At 50.7% G+C, this 16,388-nt stretch overlaps 1 protein-coding gene across 3 annotated transcripts; it reads left to right on the top strand.

The window, feature by feature from the left end:
- Positions 1–696: 696 nt before the first annotated feature.
- Positions 697–16,114, top strand: cdc42bpb (CDC42 binding protein kinase beta (DMPK-like)). 3 transcript variants are annotated; one of them, XM_088403683.1, is made up of 37 exons: positions 698–1,380; positions 2,681–2,772; positions 3,495–3,578; positions 3,655–3,750; positions 3,926–4,074; positions 4,538–4,631; positions 4,700–4,900; positions 5,438–5,686; positions 5,757–5,961; positions 6,368–6,475; positions 6,542–6,675; positions 6,786–7,028; positions 7,101–7,211; positions 7,290–7,525; positions 7,598–7,703; positions 7,827–7,951; positions 8,021–8,126; positions 8,687–8,835; positions 8,946–9,043; positions 9,140–9,219; positions 9,563–9,631; positions 9,705–9,776; positions 9,847–9,952; positions 10,018–10,154; positions 10,826–10,965; positions 11,049–11,130; positions 11,195–11,411; positions 12,127–12,189; positions 12,258–12,499; positions 12,572–12,926; positions 13,359–13,456; positions 13,523–13,607; positions 13,688–13,805; positions 13,872–13,989; positions 14,145–14,369; positions 15,222–15,330; positions 15,456–16,114. In XM_088403683.1, exons 1-37 carry the CDS (start codon positions 1,200–1,202, stop codon positions 15,572–15,574), a joined length of 5,202 nt encoding a protein of 1,733 aa, XP_088259809.1. In that variant the 5' UTR covers positions 698–1,199; the 3' UTR covers positions 15,575–16,114. The 3 variants fall into 3 exon arrangements, with proteins under 3 accessions (XP_088259808.1, XP_088259809.1, XP_088259810.1); XM_088403682.1 differs by having other exon boundaries at positions 697–1,380; positions 7,101–7,525; XM_088403684.1 differs by lacking the exon at positions 14,145–14,369.
- Positions 16,115–16,388: the final 274 nt, after the last annotated feature.

Raw genomic sequence — 16,388 nt, 5'->3', positions numbered from 1 at the left:
ATAATAAAGTGACCACTACCTAAACGCAATGGGATGAATTTTAGTTGTACAATGTATATTCCCCATTGCACATGACCACGCAGATAAATGATTCATAATTTCCATCATTTACTTAGCCGCTTATCCTTGTTCTTTTAAAATGTCGAGATTGTGCTTCGTCCTTTCGCCACAAGTCCCCTTCTCGAGTCTCGTCCTGCTTTCCTTCTGCCTTTTCGCCTTGCTTCCCTCCCGCCATCCCAGCATGCATTGCGAGCGGGGCCTTTGTGATTGTTGTCCAACGCTGTTTGTTGTAAGGCGTCCGTTCTGGTGACGTCACCCTCGTGACATCAGCTCCAGTCTCCTCCTGGCTGTGATGATGTCACGTCCCACTCTCCTCCTGGCTCCCAAGGGCTGACGACGTGACGTCACGTCTCCATGGCGTTTCCGGCAGGGAAGGCGGGGCCTGTGATCCAGTCCCATCGCTCGGCAGCCGCACACAAGGAGAACAGCTTCCGGGGGTTTTGCTTCTTTTTCAAAACAAGAGCGTCCACGTGTGTCGACGCAGATCCTAGCGACAGATCCACACAATTTATTTAAACCGCATGACGTGACACATTTCAAGGACGCCATGGAATTAGCAGACGTTTCCCGATAGAGCCGTCTGATTTCCCCATGTACAAGCTTTCGTTGTGAAAGTGGGACGTAGCGGAAAAGGTAGCGAGTGCTGCCAACTTGCTGCGAGGGAGGCGACCTGGATTCTGCCGTCGCCGTCTTCCCGTTGGGAAGATCCGAAAATCGCTCCGTAATCGTTCCCGGTTGGGCTGCTCGCCCGCCACATCAACGCCAGTCGGTCGCTCGGTGGGTGCCGGTGGTACCGGACGGGGTCCCGGGCTGATAGCTCGCCGGTTGTGAGCATGGAGCGGCGGCGGAGGCGAACGTGACGACGGGAGGAAAAGCGGACATTTGGCTCGGGATTAAAGCCGATGTGGAGCAAAACCTGACGTCTGTCGGCACCACACACGACGAACCGGGCGGACCGAACGGACCGAACGGACCGGACACTCGCATTTACACGGACAGGCAGGCAAGCGAGCGAGCAAACGGGCCGCTCGTTCGGGGATGTTCGGTGGGAGCTAGCGAGCTAGCGGAGCTTAGCAGCGAACCTTTTAGCCTTTGAGCCAGGCCAGGCCAGGCAGGGCCAGAACCGTCTGAGAGCTAGCATGTCGGCGAAACAGGCGGCCCCGGCTCGCCTGCAGCGTCTCGAGGAGATGCTTCTGGACCGCACAATGCCGGGCTGCCTGAGCGTCGAGACCCTGCTCGACCTCCTCCTCTGCGTGACCAGCGAGTGCTCCAACTGTCCGCTCAAGAGGGAGAAGCACGTCACGGACTTCCTCGACTGGGGTAAGAACCGAACCCAACCCAACCCAACCCAAACTCACCAGCTACTGGGGGTTCTGCGTCATCTGGGGCGCGGCCGGCTGACGAGCCAGCTTCTTTCGAACCTTGACGGGCTCCTGCAAGAACGTCTTTGATGCTCGGAACCAAATCCCCTTTCTTCTATTGATCCCTTTCCAGCGCATCAATAACAAAGTCACATTACAAAAGATTGACTTCTGATCCAGTCTGTCCTTCTCATTAACTATTTTTTTTTCATAATCACACGATTAGTTATAGACCCGATTATCGGCACAGATGTTTATTTGGCCTATAACCTTTATGGCTTATAAAAACAGCGTTAATTTCGGTGAAGTATGTAATATTTTCAGTTAACTTTCTTAGAATTGCTGATCCTGGAAACACTCTGCACCTTTTGTTTCAAGTAAAAGATAAATGAAATTTTAACATTTCTGGTTCGGCACTTTGGATAACGTGACTTACAACAGTTGAAAAATATCTCTTATTAGCATGATTGACTACTGCTATTTGGTATCGCATTGGTATATCTCGAGCAAAATAGTTTTTCAAAGTACTTATCGGTATCTGCACTATCTAGCAAAAACATTAATCATAGTTTTTCCAAAGTAAAGGCAAATAGTTGAAAATGTATTATTTTTGGAAAAAAACTTAAGAAAAGTTGAATTAGAGCTTTCACTATGTGAATGTGTTTTTATTTAACATTTTAAAACATGCTGATGAACTCCCTGAACTCTTAGTTTAATGTAAAATTTATTTCAAAAATAACAAAAATCCTAGTCCTAGAGTTGGCCAATAAACATGCTCCTTCTCCAAATATTGGTTACGAGCCTCTTCCACTGCTACTAATCAGTTTTGGCGATGGAGAAAAACAAAACTAAAACATTAATCACAGTTCTTCCAAAGTCAAAGCAAATATTTGGAACTCTTATTTTGGAAAAAAAAATACAAAGCTAATCAATCAAAAATTGGAGATTTACAGTAGTGATGCTGAATTTAGGAAAAGGTTTTGGGCAGAACTTGGCTACGTTGCCAAATGATTGATAAATAATTAGATCTTTTGGATGAACACATCCAATACCAAAGACACATGTATACGTTTTTACAGACATTCAATCCCATTTCCTGTTTTTGTTTCCAAATCTGTAGAGAAGCATGTGAAAAGAGCTGATAAGGAATAATTCCAACACCTCCAGTGCTTCCTTGCTCTGTATGATCTGACCTGCAAGATTGATGAGTACGACCTATTCAAAACGTCACCAATGAATGATTATTTGCGTGTGCGCAGTAAAACCCTTCACGTCGGCCGTCAAGGACCTGCGACTGCACCGAGACGACTTTGAGATGTTGAAGGTGATCGGACGCGGCGCTTTCGGCGAGGTAACGCTTCCTGTTTGCGATCTTTTTGCTGGTGCGCGTTCCCGCGGGCGTGCGCGGCCGCTTCCTGAGTTTTTCCAGCGCATTTCCTGTTTGCAGCTGGCGGCTTCCCGTCTCGGGTTAGGGCCGTCAGTATTGTCGGCGTTCCCCGCGGGATGGGCCCGACATTCCGCAAACAAACAAACAAAGCCCGAAAGATGAGCGCCGGTGAGCTTTTCCGCGGAACCGGCCCAATGACGCCGGTGTATGTGCTTGATGCGCATACCTTTGGCCGGGCGCGCCGCTGCCGCCGCCGCACCTTTGCGACGCCTCGGGACACGAACGCACCCTCAAGTTGAAGCGAGGGTGTGATGCGTCGCGGGTAGACGCCTGCTGGAATGTTTTGGGCGGAGCAAATGACGGGACGCGGTTCCCCCAAAACCAGGCCGCTTAAGAGCGATAGCTCATTCGATTCAATTTAATTTTTTTTGTTTTAGTTTTTTTTTTTTTTTCTTCTCAAAGAGTCCAGACGTTCAATCCCAGGCACTTACCGTATATATATGTATACGTATGTATGTGTTTGTGTGTGTGTGTGTGTGTGTCTTCGGTTTACCGTTTGAAAAACACATCCGATTGGCTAATAAGTGTCATTTCAAAATGTCCATGGATGAGCTGATGGGCTGAAATTCCAAAGCGTTTTTAATTTGATGTTTTTAATTTGAGACTTGTCTTTGTTTTGCGGTCAGGTCGCCGTGGTGAAGATGAAGCAAACGGAGAGGGTTTACGCCATGAAGATCCTCAACAAGTGGGAGATGCTTAAGCGGGCAGAGGTAAAGTGGTCACGTGACCTACGCTTCCTCATTTCCGGACGCCTGACGTGTCAATGGCGCGCGCGCGCGCGCGCAGACGGCGTGTTTCCGCGAGGAACGGGATGTGCTGGTGAGAGGAGACAGCCAGTGGATCACCACTCTGCACTTTGCCTTCCAGGATGACAACTACCTTGTTAGTACTCATCCTCTACTCTCCCTCTCAAAACTTCTCATTCGCTGCCGTTGCGCGCAATATTCGTTTTACCCAGCAGGCAGCGAATGGCTTAAATAGAACCGCGCTTATTTGTGTACAAATCCAAAGTCGAAATAGTCATTGAATTCCATGTTGGCCACGTCCACTTGCGCAGTACCTGGTGATGGATTACTACGTGGGCGGAGACTTGCTAACGCTGCTCAGTAAGTTTGAGGACAGGCTGCCAGAGGACATGGCCAAGTTCTACGTGGCCGAGATGGTGCTGGCCGTGCACTCCATCCACCAGCAGCGCTACATCCACAGGTAACCTCGCATCATTCATCCAACGCTGCACAATTATGGTCATTCAAACATCGGCCAAAAATCATTGGCCAAATGGACAAGATTTTTGCTGATGGTTTGACCTTTTTACCTTTCTGTTGGTACTTGGCCTGGCTTGTGAAAATCTTCATATCGTTGACACATTGAAATCCATTCATACGTGATTTTTTTATTTATTTGTTATTTTTTTAAATGAATCTTGGAATTAATCTGTCATCTGTATTTTATTGAAATGAGATTGGCATTGTTTATAAATAAATATATAAATCCTATGGGTCTGGCCATCATAGTGAAGACTATATGGGCAATTTCGGAGCTGCAGGAGTTTATGATAAATCGTATAGTCCCGCAATAATCATAATGGAGAATTCAATGAATGGTTCCAGCAAGTTGGAGAGTCCCAAACTTGGACATGATGTAACAATCCAATGTTTTCTTCTTTCAGAGACATTAAACCTGACAATGTCCTGCTGGATGTGAATGGCCACATTCGTTTGGCTGACTTTGGATCTTGTCTGCGCATGTTGGAGGATGGCACGGTAACACACAAGCACAAATAGCTGCGGTGTCGAATGAGGTGTGAGCGCGCACGCCGTCTGGCGCGCAGGTGCAGTCGTCAGTGGCGGTGGGCACCCCGGACTACATTTCTCCCGAGATTCTGCAGGCCATGGAGGACGGGATGGGCCGCTACGGTCCCGAGTGCGACTGGTGGTCTCTGGGCGTGTGCGTGTACGAGATGCTTTACGGCGAGACGCCGTTCTACGCCGAGTCTCTGGTGGAAACTTACGGCAAGATCATGAACCACGAGGTCAGCGGTGCGCACGCGTCCTCTCGCATTCAATGTTCTCTTCGATTCAAATTATTATTAATCTTTTGAGAAGGGAAGAATTTCCAAAGCAACACAGAACCTATATCCACATTTTTGGAGGGACAAAACAATACTGTGCAATTATTATTAGTAATATTATATAGTGACATCACTACACAGTGTAATATAAAACAACTGAGCATCTTTGGATCAATGAGATGACATTTCTGATAGCTCACCCTCAGCCCAAAAAGTAATTGGATTACACCTTTCAGGTTTTGTTCTTGATGTTCCTCAGGGCTCTTGTCCTCATTTCTTCCTTGTGTCCTCATTTCTAAATACGAAGTGCTCTCCCTCAGCGGGTGCCGCCGTCCTCTATTTTGTGTCTTCCACTTGCTGTTTTTTTTATATGAATATATATATATATATATATATATATATATATATATATATATACACATACACACACACACACACACACACAATATGCACACAATAAATAAAATAACGTCTCGCCTGGCCTGGTCTCTCCGGCAGGACCGTTTTCAATTTTCCGAGCAAGTGAGCGACGTGTCGGACGCGGCCAAGGACCTGATCCAACGGCTACTGTGCTCGCGGGAGCGTCGTCTCGGCTCCAACGGGATCGCGGACTTCAAGGCGCACCCGTTCTTCGCCGGCATCGACTGGGACAACATCCGCTCAATGGAGGCGCCCTACATTCCCGACGTGTCCTCGCCTACCGACACGTCCAACTTCGACGTGGACGACGACGTCCTGAAGAACCCAGTGAGGGCCGACGACACCCCGTTCCTTTCTCCCGAATGATTTCCCGCTAACGCCGGCGTGGCTTCCGCAGGACATCAGCCCGCCCATGTCTCACAGCGGCTTCACCGGGCAGCACTTACCCTTCGTGGGCTTCACCTACACGACCGACAGCAGCTTCTCGGATCGTGCGCGCAGCGCCGGGCAGGAGGCTGGCGCCGGCCGTGACGTGGAGGCCTTCGAAAAGAGGATCCGGAGTCTGGAGCAGGAGAAGCAGGAACTTAACCGGAGACTGCAAGGTGATCCGAGAGTATTAAGTGGTTGGCATCGCTCTAAAACTGCGCAAATGAGTAGAAATGACAAATTAGAAGACTATGAAATTTGCTATTCTTGAAATGTTAAGGAAAAAAAACTTTGAATATCTAGTTTTTGAAAATATAATGCCTGTTTTTTGTTTTTTTTTTGGCGGAGGCAATCATGTATATCAACAATATTGGTGAAATCAGTACTTTGTATCTGTGTTCCGATTCAAGAGTTGAGTACTCTGAAAAAAAATGGTATCGAACACGCCTAATTAAGTTGCTAATCGATAAGTTGTTGATCATTCGATTGATCGTGCAACTCTAGTCCTCTAGTACTAGAAGCACAGTGGTAATTTCAGTCCCTGTCCCGTCTCAAACTCTTCCCTTGCCCGCTTGAGCGTAGAGTCGACGCAAGCCTTGCAAGCTCCGCCTTCAGGAGGAACGCTGAATCGAGACAAAGAGATCAAGAAGCTGAACGAGGAGATCGAGCGTCTCAAGAAAAAGCTGGCCGGTGAGAAAAGCCGCAGTTGTCTGCTGCTTGACATCGCGGCGTGACCGCGCCCCGTGTACTCTGCAGACTCCGATAGGCTGGAGCATCAGCTGGAGGAGGCGGTCACTCTGCGGCAGGACTATGACAGCTCCGCCTCCAAGCTGAAGAACCTGGAAAGGCAGGTGAAGACGTTGAAGTTGGAGAAGGATGACGTCCACAAGGTGAGCGGTCGCGCGGCCACTTCAGCGTCCAATCCAAATCAGATTTATTCTTTCTCAGGGGTGTAAGTGACAATATTGTTAAAAGACACTTGTGGTTCTTCCGTGTGCAGCAAATGCTGGAGGCCCTGGAACGACTCAGGACGCAGTCCAAGGAACTGAAGGAAGCACATTCCCAGAGACGCTCCGCCCTGCAGGAGTTCTCTGAGCTGTCGGAAAAGATGGCCGAGCTGCGCTCCTCCAAGCAGCGTATCTCTCGCCAGCTTCAGGAGAAGGAGGAAGAGACAGACACCCTCCTTCAGGAGATGGAGGTCATGCAACAGGACATCCGCAAAACAGAGAAGAACCGCAAGGAGGTGAGGAAGGACATGCGCCGTTAAAGGGCAGTGGGCAGCTCACTTTAACGTCTCGCTGCTGCGGTTTCTCAGCTGGAGGCTCAGCTGGACGAAGTGACGGCAGAAGCCTCCAAGGAAAAGAAGCTGAAGGAGCACAGCGAAGTCTACGCTCAGCACCTGGAGGCAGAGCTCCAGCGGTTCAAGGTCAGAGGTCACGAGGTGACCAGTAGAGCTGCCAGAAGGACTTGGCAAGCTCACGGAGGTCCCGCTTTGTCCCAACAGGGACGAGGAGCAGCGGCGGGGGGGGCAGAGTCTCAGCAGGAGCTGTCTCGCCTAAAGGCGGAATTGGACAAGAAGGTTCTGTTCTACGAGGAGGAGATGCTGAAGAGAGACTCGGCGCACTCGTCGGATTTGAAGAAGTTGCGTAAAGACCTGCGTGACTCAGAGTCTTTGCAGATGGCCGCCAACAAGGAGATCCAGCAGCTCAAGGACAAGCTGGACAAGGATAAGAGGGACAGGTGAGTCTCCGTCCTGCAGAAAGCAGACCGGTGGATTTACGACGTTGATAGACCGGGAATGGTTTTGCGCAGACAAACGGAGATGGACGACGCCATTGGCGTCCTGAAGGAGCAACACGAGCGAGAGAAGAACCTCCTGTTTGAGGAAAACCGAAAACTGATGACTGAAAATGACAAGGTGAAGTTTGTCATGACGTTCTTAGACATCTGGGACCAGAAACTCACCTGGTCCACACAGAAGGTTCTCTAAATTCTTAAGCTTCGTGCATATTTCTAACGGATGTTCCGATACGTCTGCCAGTTGTGCTCATTTGTGGACAAGCTGACTGCTCAAAATCGGCAGCTGGAGGACGACCTCCAGGACGTGTCCTCCAAGAAAGAGAGCGTGGCCCACTGGGAGGCTCAGATTGCAGAGATCATCCAGTGGTGAGTACACACCCGGTGGCCACCACCAGGGGGTGCCCTCTCAACTCGCTTGTTTATGTCTGTGTTCAGGGTGAGCGATGAGAAAGACGCTCGCGGTTACCTCCAAGCTTTGGCCACTAAGATGACGGATGAGTTGGAGACACTTCGCAACTCCAACCTGGGGAGCAAAACTTTGGTATGTGATGCACGCCTCCTTGATACCAGGACAAGTATTTACATTTGAGTACTTACTGGGACTGAGCACAGATATCACTGCTACTTTTGATGCGTAATATTCTCCATTTGAAATACTCTAATGCAGAAAGTCATCGCAACTCCCAAATTAAATAAAAAAATAAACACACACATTTGGGTTGCAACACGTTAATAATACACTTTGAGCTTCAATCAAAACCTGACAATCATATTTAGCGTTGCTTTGCTTATCGCGCCAGTTGAAAAATATCCCAAGAATGCCCGCATGTAAAAATTCAAGTATTTTTTTGTATTTATATTTTGTTTTAGTTTATTATGTTTATTTTTTTTCATTTTCATTTTTCTTCTTAGCCGAGCTTTGGTCCTCTGCTCTTATATTCTTATTTTATAATATATCATATTATGAACATTAAAAGAATTATTATTGTTGTGTTTTTTGTTTTGTTTTTTTACAGTTTTTTTGTTCAATTGAAATGCTTTTGCCGTCTTATGAATGAATGAAATGGTCCCGGTACCGACGTCTTGCATTATATCCCGCAGGACCCCTTGTGGAAGGTGCGTCGCAGTCAGAAGTTGGACATGTCCGCCCGTCTGGAGCTCCAGTCGGCTCTGGATACGGAGATCCGAGCCAAGCAGATGCTCCACCAAGAACTACGCAAGAGCAAAGCTGCCAACATGGCGCTGGAGAGGTCACAGCTCCTTTTTCCACGCGCTCGTCATCATTGTGCTTGATCTAAGCAGGCGAACGCAAGCTGTCTCAACTCCATCCTTTTTTTTTCTGGTCTTTCCACACTTACAGTAAGCTGAAGGATTCTCAGGAACAATGTACCGAGATGGCATCCCAGATTGAGAATCTGATGAAGGAAAAGGAGGACGGCCGAGGACGCGCTGACAAATGTGAGGACGCCCTCTAACCCCTCCCGCTCGCCAAATGCTAGCATTAGCCTTGTAGCGTAGGCGGGACCTATTTTGACGAAATGATTTTGTGTGCAGCGCTGAACCTTCCGGACTTTCAGGATTCCATCTTTGAATACTTTAACACGTCTCCACTGGCGCCCGACCTGACCTTCAGAGTGAGTTTCTTCGTCCATCTGTCTGGTCGCAACCCACAGAAACGTTTTAGTTCTCAAAGTGTAAAAGTATTATTCACAAAACGTGACATAACACTTGCAAGTGTCGCTGTAAGAGAGACTTGCAATAATCTTCCCCAAAACATTGATGTCCGACGTAGATAACCAGTTACTTCTGAGATCTTAAAAAAAAGATCTGAATAATCTTTTTTGAGTCCAAACATTCCTAGGTACTTATTTTTTTTTCTTTTCATTTTTTTCAAGCTGCTTTCAAAATGGCTGGTCCTATACGACTTCATAAATATACCGTATAAATAAATGTTAAGTCAATATGTGTGACCTGCAGAACCCCGACCTGGACGGCACCAACATGAGATCCCAAAGCACGCCGGTGTCATCTGCCTCAGAGAATGAGGTAAGGCTTGGACGATAGTGCTCAAAATGACATTGAAGAACACGGAGACCAGCCCGCCCTTGCCCGTTTGCAGGATTTGAAGTCCTTCTCAAACCCAATGAGCCCCTCGCCCAGCTACCAAAGTCCATCAATGAGCTCGCTGAAGGTACGGCGCCGTGTTCCCGATAAAAAGGTCCACTAGGCCGGCTGTCTCGAGTATTGTGATGCGTTTGCAGTCCAAAGCTCACCAGCTCAGCATCAAGACCTTCTCCAGTCCCACGCAGTGCACTCACTGCACGTCTCTCATGGTGGGGCTCATGCGGCAGGGATACGCCTGTGAAGGTAAGCCCGCCCGCCCGCCCGTTCATTGGCACGCGGTCAGCGTGACCTCGTCTCGCCCTCTGCAGTTTGTTCCTTCATCTGTCACGTGGCCTGCAAAGAAAACGCCCCTCTGGTGTGCCCGATTCCGGCGGAGCAGGCCAAGAGACCGCAGGGCATCGACGTCCAAAGAGGCATCGGCACCGCCTACAAAGGCTACGTCAGGGTACCGTCGCTTTTTCATTGGTGTCTGTCCACTGTTGTGTCCGTTTTGTCTGGGCAAGACAGCAAAGCCAATTGCATCCCTCCCAAACGCAAGAGACATCAGTGGAAAGGCCAAGATGTCCTCTAGTGAGGACATTAGGACCTAGTAGGGTAGCTCTAATGAGTCCAGAGATAGAGACAAAAAAAAAAATGTCCAATATCGTGGACACATCCATAGTCGGTGTTGCTGTAATTGGTGAAAATCTGCAATCTAGGGACTGACTGCTTAAGCTTTTTGTTCCCCTCCCATCTTCTAACAAAGTTAAACTCATTTAAAGACTCTCTGGCTTGTCCATGCAAGTTTTTTTTTTTCATATTTAATCTGTGAAATTTTAATCAAGCCTTAAAATCGACCTGTCTGTATCCGTCTCGGGCGGCCATTTTGCCACTCGCCGCCAACTAAAAATGACATCACAGTATCTCGGGCTCCCGGAACCCGGCTAACAAGACGTGACAGCTTGCAAACGTCACACGACCTAGCTCATATCGCGGGTAGGCCGTGATCAGGCTTTACCTGAGCTCTTAGCAGCTGCATTTGCGTCCACACTTCCCCTTTAAGCCGAAATCAGCGGAAGCTCAATTCCGATTTTGCGTCAGCCCTTTGAAAACGTCGCAGCTTTCTCGCCCATTCAGATTCCGAAGCCCAGCGGCGTGAAGAAAGGCTGGCAGCGAGCCTTCGCCGTGGTTTCGGACTGCAAGCTTTTTCTCTACGACGTTCCGGAGGGCAAAACCACGCAGCCCGGCGTGGTGGCCAGTCTGGTGCTGGATCTCAGGTAAAACCTGCGCAGGCATAAAAGGCACACAAACGTGGCGCGAGGCGAGGTGACCGACGCGTCGGCGCGCCCCCCCCCCGCAGGGACGAGGAGTTCTCAGTCAGCTCGGTGTTGACGTCGGATGTCATCCACGCCTCCAGGAAGGACATCCCGTGCATTTTCAGGGTAAGGCGACGCCCCCCCTCCCGTCTCGGCCGCGGGTGACACGCGCTGCGGCCCTCGCGTTCAGGTGACGTCGTCGCAGATGGGCTCGCTGCTGTGTTCCGTGTCTCTGTTGGTTCTGGCCGAGAGCGAGGCGGAGAAGACCAAGTGGGTCCGCATCCTGGAGGGGCTGCAGAGTATCGTGGCCAAGAACTCGCTGAAGAATCAGCAGGTCCACATTCTGCACGAGGCCTACGACGCCTCGCTGCCCATCATCAAAACCACGCTCTCTGGAGCCGTGCTTGGTACGTCACCGCAGTATTCATTTGATCTATATGTATATTTTTTTTTATTTAACTTTGATAAATTGCCAACGTAAGGGCTGGCCTGGTTCAGGGGCCGCATTCACCCCAATTGCTGCTGCTGCAAGAGTGGCTCGCCATCCATGTCTGATTTATTCAACTTTGGAAGTACATTTCTCGTTGTATTTTACTCACCAATTCCAAAAAGTCTGTTGTCTAACATGTTTTATTTCTGGTTCATCTGTTGGAAAATCTATCTTAAACACTGGCACGGCATGTTTTTTTTGTTTTTTTTTAACCCAAAAATGATTTGCACTGGTAAGGGTGTACTTGGCTGAAAACATAGTATAGAAGCACTTTGCCAATGTATCAAAGTCAGACATCAAATGGCGGCCAATATCTGGTTGTTTATGTGCTCATCGGTGCGCCCTCTAGCGGACAAAGAGCAACAACAGCAAATCCCTTCTCTGACTATTAGCACGCCTCTGAACTATAGATCACTCACTAGGCCACGCCCCCACGAAGGCACATTTTAGTGCATGGATGGGCTTATTCGATGACATCCGCTTTCAGTATGTTTTTATGTTTGCTTTGTGATCTGTTTGGGTTTGGGAAACGCATTTCCTATGCGGGCGCGTTGACTTGAGGGATCAGTTAGAGGAGGAAGTGTAGCCGGCGAGCGGAGGTAGCGCTCAAAGTCGTCCGCGTCTGTCCGCAGACCGGGAGCGGATCGCCCTGGGAACCGAGGACGGACTTTTCGTGGTGGAGGTGATCCGAGACGGTGAGTTTGGCGACGGGCCAAAGCGGCCGGGGCGTCCGCTGACCAGACTTGTCCGCTTTGTCCCCAAGTGATCGTGCGGGCGGCGGACAGCAGGAAGGTTTACCAGATCGAGCTGATCCCCAAGGAGAAGATGTTTGCGCTGCTGTGCGGGCGGAACCGCACGGTGCACCTCCACCCCTGGGGCCTGCTGGACGGCAGCGAGGCCACCTTTGACGTCAAGCTGGCCGAAACCAAAGGCTGCCAGGCCCTGACGGCCGGCCAGCTGCGGCCCGGCGGCCCCGCCTTCCTGCTGGCCGCCGTCAAGCGTCAGGTCGGCGGCGAGCCGGGCGGCCCCCGTCCCCCGGGCCTCCGGCGCCTGACGGCCGGCTCGTGTCGCACGCAGGTCCTGTGCTTTGAAATCTCCCGGGCCAAGCCTCACCACAGGCGCCTGTGGGAGGTGCAGGCCCCGGGGACGGTGCAGTGGTTGGGGATGGTGCGCGAGCGCCTGTGCGTGGGCTACCCGTCGGGGTTCGCGCTGCTGGCCCTCCAGGGCGAGTCCTCGCCCGTCAGCCTGGTTAGCCCGGCCGACCCGTCGCTGGCCTTCCTGGCCCAGCAGCCGCTGGACGCCCTGCACGCCGTGGAGGCGGGCGCCGACGAGGTGCTGCTGTGCTTCAGCCAGCTGGGCGTCTTCGTGGACGGACAGGGGCGCCGCTCGCGGACCCAGGAGCTGATGTGGCCCGCCGCGCCGCTCGCATGCAGTACGTCCTTCGCTCCCGAATCGTCGGCCGAATTCTCATCTCAAATCCGGGATCCTCCCCGCAGTCGGGCCCCGACCCCTTCAGGGTCCAAATTCGCTTTAATTCTCATTTTCAAGTTCCTTTCAAAGTTGCTGGGAAACCGGCCTGCCACCCTTCCTTATTTGATTGTTGTCTGTACTGGCCCTAAAAATCTCTGCCGGTTCCCTAAAACTGAGAGTCCAGAATCTCTGCCGGTTCCCTTGGTCCGGATCGGGGTTTTCAAAGTCATTGAGCTGAGCGGCTGGACCGGAACATAGTTGCTCATAGATAGGCTAATCAAAAGTGTAACTTTGACTGCAATATCACAGTTAATGTGTTCATTTGCCCACGGGCCAGATTGGACCTGTTTGCAAAGCGCTAAACGGGCCCGCCTCCCTCCGCGCGCTGCCGTAGGTTCCAACTCATCCCACCTGACCGTCTACAGCGAGTACGGCGCGGACGTCTTCGATATCCAGAAGGCCGAATGGGTGCAGACCATCTCTTTGCGCAAGGTGACTCGCCGGCGCCGCTCCCTAGCAACCCCAAACCGCCCCGGTAACCCGTTCGCCCCCTCTCAGATCCGCCCCCTGAACGTGGAAGGCACCCTCAATTTGCTGACCTCGGAAGCCCCCCGCCTCATTTACTTCAGCAACGCTTCATCGGGTGAGAGAAAGCGGGAGGCGGCGCCCCCCTCGTTGGCCGCGCCCCTTTTTGAAACCCCCTCCCCTTCCCGCCGTCCTCAGAGGGCGACCTGACCATCCCGGAGATGTCGGAGCACAGCCGGAAGTTGATGGTCCGCACTCGCAGCAAGAGGAAGTTCCTCTTTAAGGTTCCCGAGGAAGAAAGACTTCATCAGCGACGGTGACGCCCCCTTTTCCCTCAGCTCCCCCCACCACGCGACTCAACGCGTTATGTCCCCCGATCCAGGGAGATGCTCCGAGATCCCGAGCTGAGGTCCAGGATGATCTCCAATCCCACCAACTTCAACCACGTGGCTCACATGGGGCCAGGAGACAGCATGCAAGTCCTCATGGACCTCCCCAAGGTGAGCGCCTCTCCCCTCCCGCGTGTCGTCGTCCTCCCGCTCGCATGTCGTCGTCCCCGTCCTTCCCCCCGCCTGCATGTTCTCCTCCCCGTTCCTCGGACTGACTCCCGGTCTCTTGTCCTACTCCGCTGCTCCTGTCCTTCCCTGACTTCCAGGTCGGTGACGTGGCCCCCCCCTCTCCCTTTCCCTCCCCCTCCTCGTCCGCCTCTCGTCACACCCTCATCTCCTCGCCCTCCAACTTTGAGCACGTGTATCACATGACCACGTCGTCGGCCGGCGTCTTCTTGATGAAAGACTCGGCCTCGTCCTCCTCCCAGCAGAGCCTCCTGCAGCATTCCTCCTCCTCCTCTTCCTCTCCCTCCATCTCCTCTCTGGGAAGGGTAATAATGCCCCCCGCCCCCACCCCATGCATACAAACACACGAGGTGTCCAAATCCATCCATTTTTCGGCAAATCGCCTTTTACTTTTATTAAATCCCAAAGACGTATTTATGCCTTTTTAGAGTCCGGGCGTTCAAACCCTGGTACTTCTCGACAGTATTTTTCACAAATATTCGAGCCGCCATCGAACGCTAACCGGCTCATCGGCGTTGTTCAACTTCAACGAGAAGCCATTACTCTTGCTTTACTCCTTTAATCCCTAAGATGCGTTTTTAGTCCTCAGTACGTAATTATCTTCTTGAATCGTTTTTGGCCGAGGGAGCATCCAAAAACGGCCGATACCGCATCCCTTACGTCCCCTAAAGTAACCCATCACTTTGTTGCTCACTACCTAAAATAATACCAAAGTAACCGTTTACTTTTGTACTGAAGTATCTAACGCTTTGCCTTACTTTAATACTTCACTGATTATTTTCAGACCCCTCTTTAGCCAAAAACCGGAAACAATCCTGGAATATATAGACAAATGATGCAAAATAACATTTTATCAAAACATTTCAAAGGACAAAATCACGGCCTTTACAATCACGTGACAAATTGGACGGCACAGATGCTACAGAATGGGACGCGAGTGAGGATGGTGACAAAAGTGGACAGAAATAATGAGCTGGCTTTACGTTACACGTTTATTAACTGCATGCAGCTTGTAAACGTAGAAATGTTAGTATCGACATCGTGTTGTGTGTTCTTCGGGCGCTTTGCATGACACTTTTTCGAACGTTGGCTCAAAACGGGGCCGGGGAACGCATGCGTTGTTGTTCCGGTCACGTGACCTGCGTGTGTGTACACAGGGGGTGTTGTCTTCCTCTCAAGAGGAGGCTGTCAAAGACAGGCCCCGCCCACTCTCCAGCATCTCCCGGCATCAAAGGAGCAAAACACACATGACGCGCACTGCCTCGGGTAGGTCCGCGCGGATTTGTGCTCAAGTCGGAGAACCGTCCGCCGGCCGAATTGGATTTCAACGGCGGTGAATGAGCTAACTCAAGTCGCTGGCTGGACCGTGACGGCGCTTACTTCTTTTCTAGATATTGGGGGAGGAGCTTCACCCGGCAACGCACAGGAGGCGGAGCCTTATTCTGAGCGAGAGGTGAACCCGACCGTGGAGTCCTGTGTCGATCTGTCTTCTGACACCTCCGCCGAATGATTGATTTTGACAGCCGAACGCTCGCTGCCCCCCCCCCCCCCCCCCCCCCAACTGCAGACTCACTCTGCACTCTGAGCCACGAAACGTGCGCGCACACACACTACACGCAAAAACTACACGCATACACTAAACGCACGTGGTTGCTGAACCACAGAGGCTGCTGTGTGCTTTTCCATTTTTAATCCCTTTTTATTATGGCGGTATGAATGAGCTTCCTGCTTTTATCTGAATTTTAAGTCTTTTGATGCTAGAAAAAAACGCGACCTCGTTTGACCTTTGACAGGAGGCCGCCAACCAATAATTTGTACTCATAAAATCGGTTTGACTTTGGCGTGATCTAAGAAAAAAAAATGAAACACTGTATTGAAGTTGCACATTGTTGTCATTTATCCTTCCTCTTGCACCGGGTCCCGCCCCTTAACCTCTGACCTCTTAGGTCAGGTGAACACTACTGTTGAATTTTTTTTCTTCCCAGAATCACTAGGAAAAAAAAACAACAACTTTGTAATGATGACAAACAATAAAAAGATTCTACTGAGACTGGGTTGTTTGATTGACCAGGCGAATGAATCGGACGACAATTTAGGATTCTCGAGAAAAATTCTTGAGAAATGACTGTGGTGTTTACATGCAGTGGACCCCCGGTTTACGACGTCCCCGCCTTACGTTGTTTTCACCTTACGACAAAGACCGCGCCGTTTTCGGCCCCCTTTTTACGCCGTTTTTTCCGCCTTACGATACCTCAAACGTGGTCAGCGTGCGAGACTGCGAGTGATTGGCGCTCATATGTCTATACTAGTCTCACTGATTGCGT

This window comes from Hippichthys cyanospilos, chromosome 20 (genome assembly GCF_059441005.1).
Source record: "Hippichthys cyanospilos isolate Australia breed blue-spotted pipefish chromosome 20, RoL_Hcya_1.0, whole genome shotgun sequence".
In the NCBI taxonomy this organism is placed as follows: Eukaryota; Metazoa; Chordata; class Actinopteri; order Syngnathiformes; family Syngnathidae; genus Hippichthys; species Hippichthys cyanospilos.
This window is presented reverse-complemented; position numbering and strand designations above follow the sequence as displayed.

Bases quoted from the DNA above. Each gene is read 5' to 3' on its own strand.
- cdc42bpb (XM_088403682.1), top strand. From the start codon at position 1,200: ATGTCGGCGAAACAGGCGGCCCCGGCTCGCCTGCAGCGTCTCGAGGAG. The intron at 5,962-6,367 runs GTGATCCGAGAG...GCTTGAGCGTAG, and splicing joins ACTTAACCGGAGACTGCAAG to AGTCGACGCAAGCCTTGCAA. The intron at 13,990-14,144 runs GTGAGCGCCTCT...CCTGACTTCCAG, and splicing joins TCCTCATGGACCTCCCCAAG to GTCGGTGACGTGGCCCCCCC.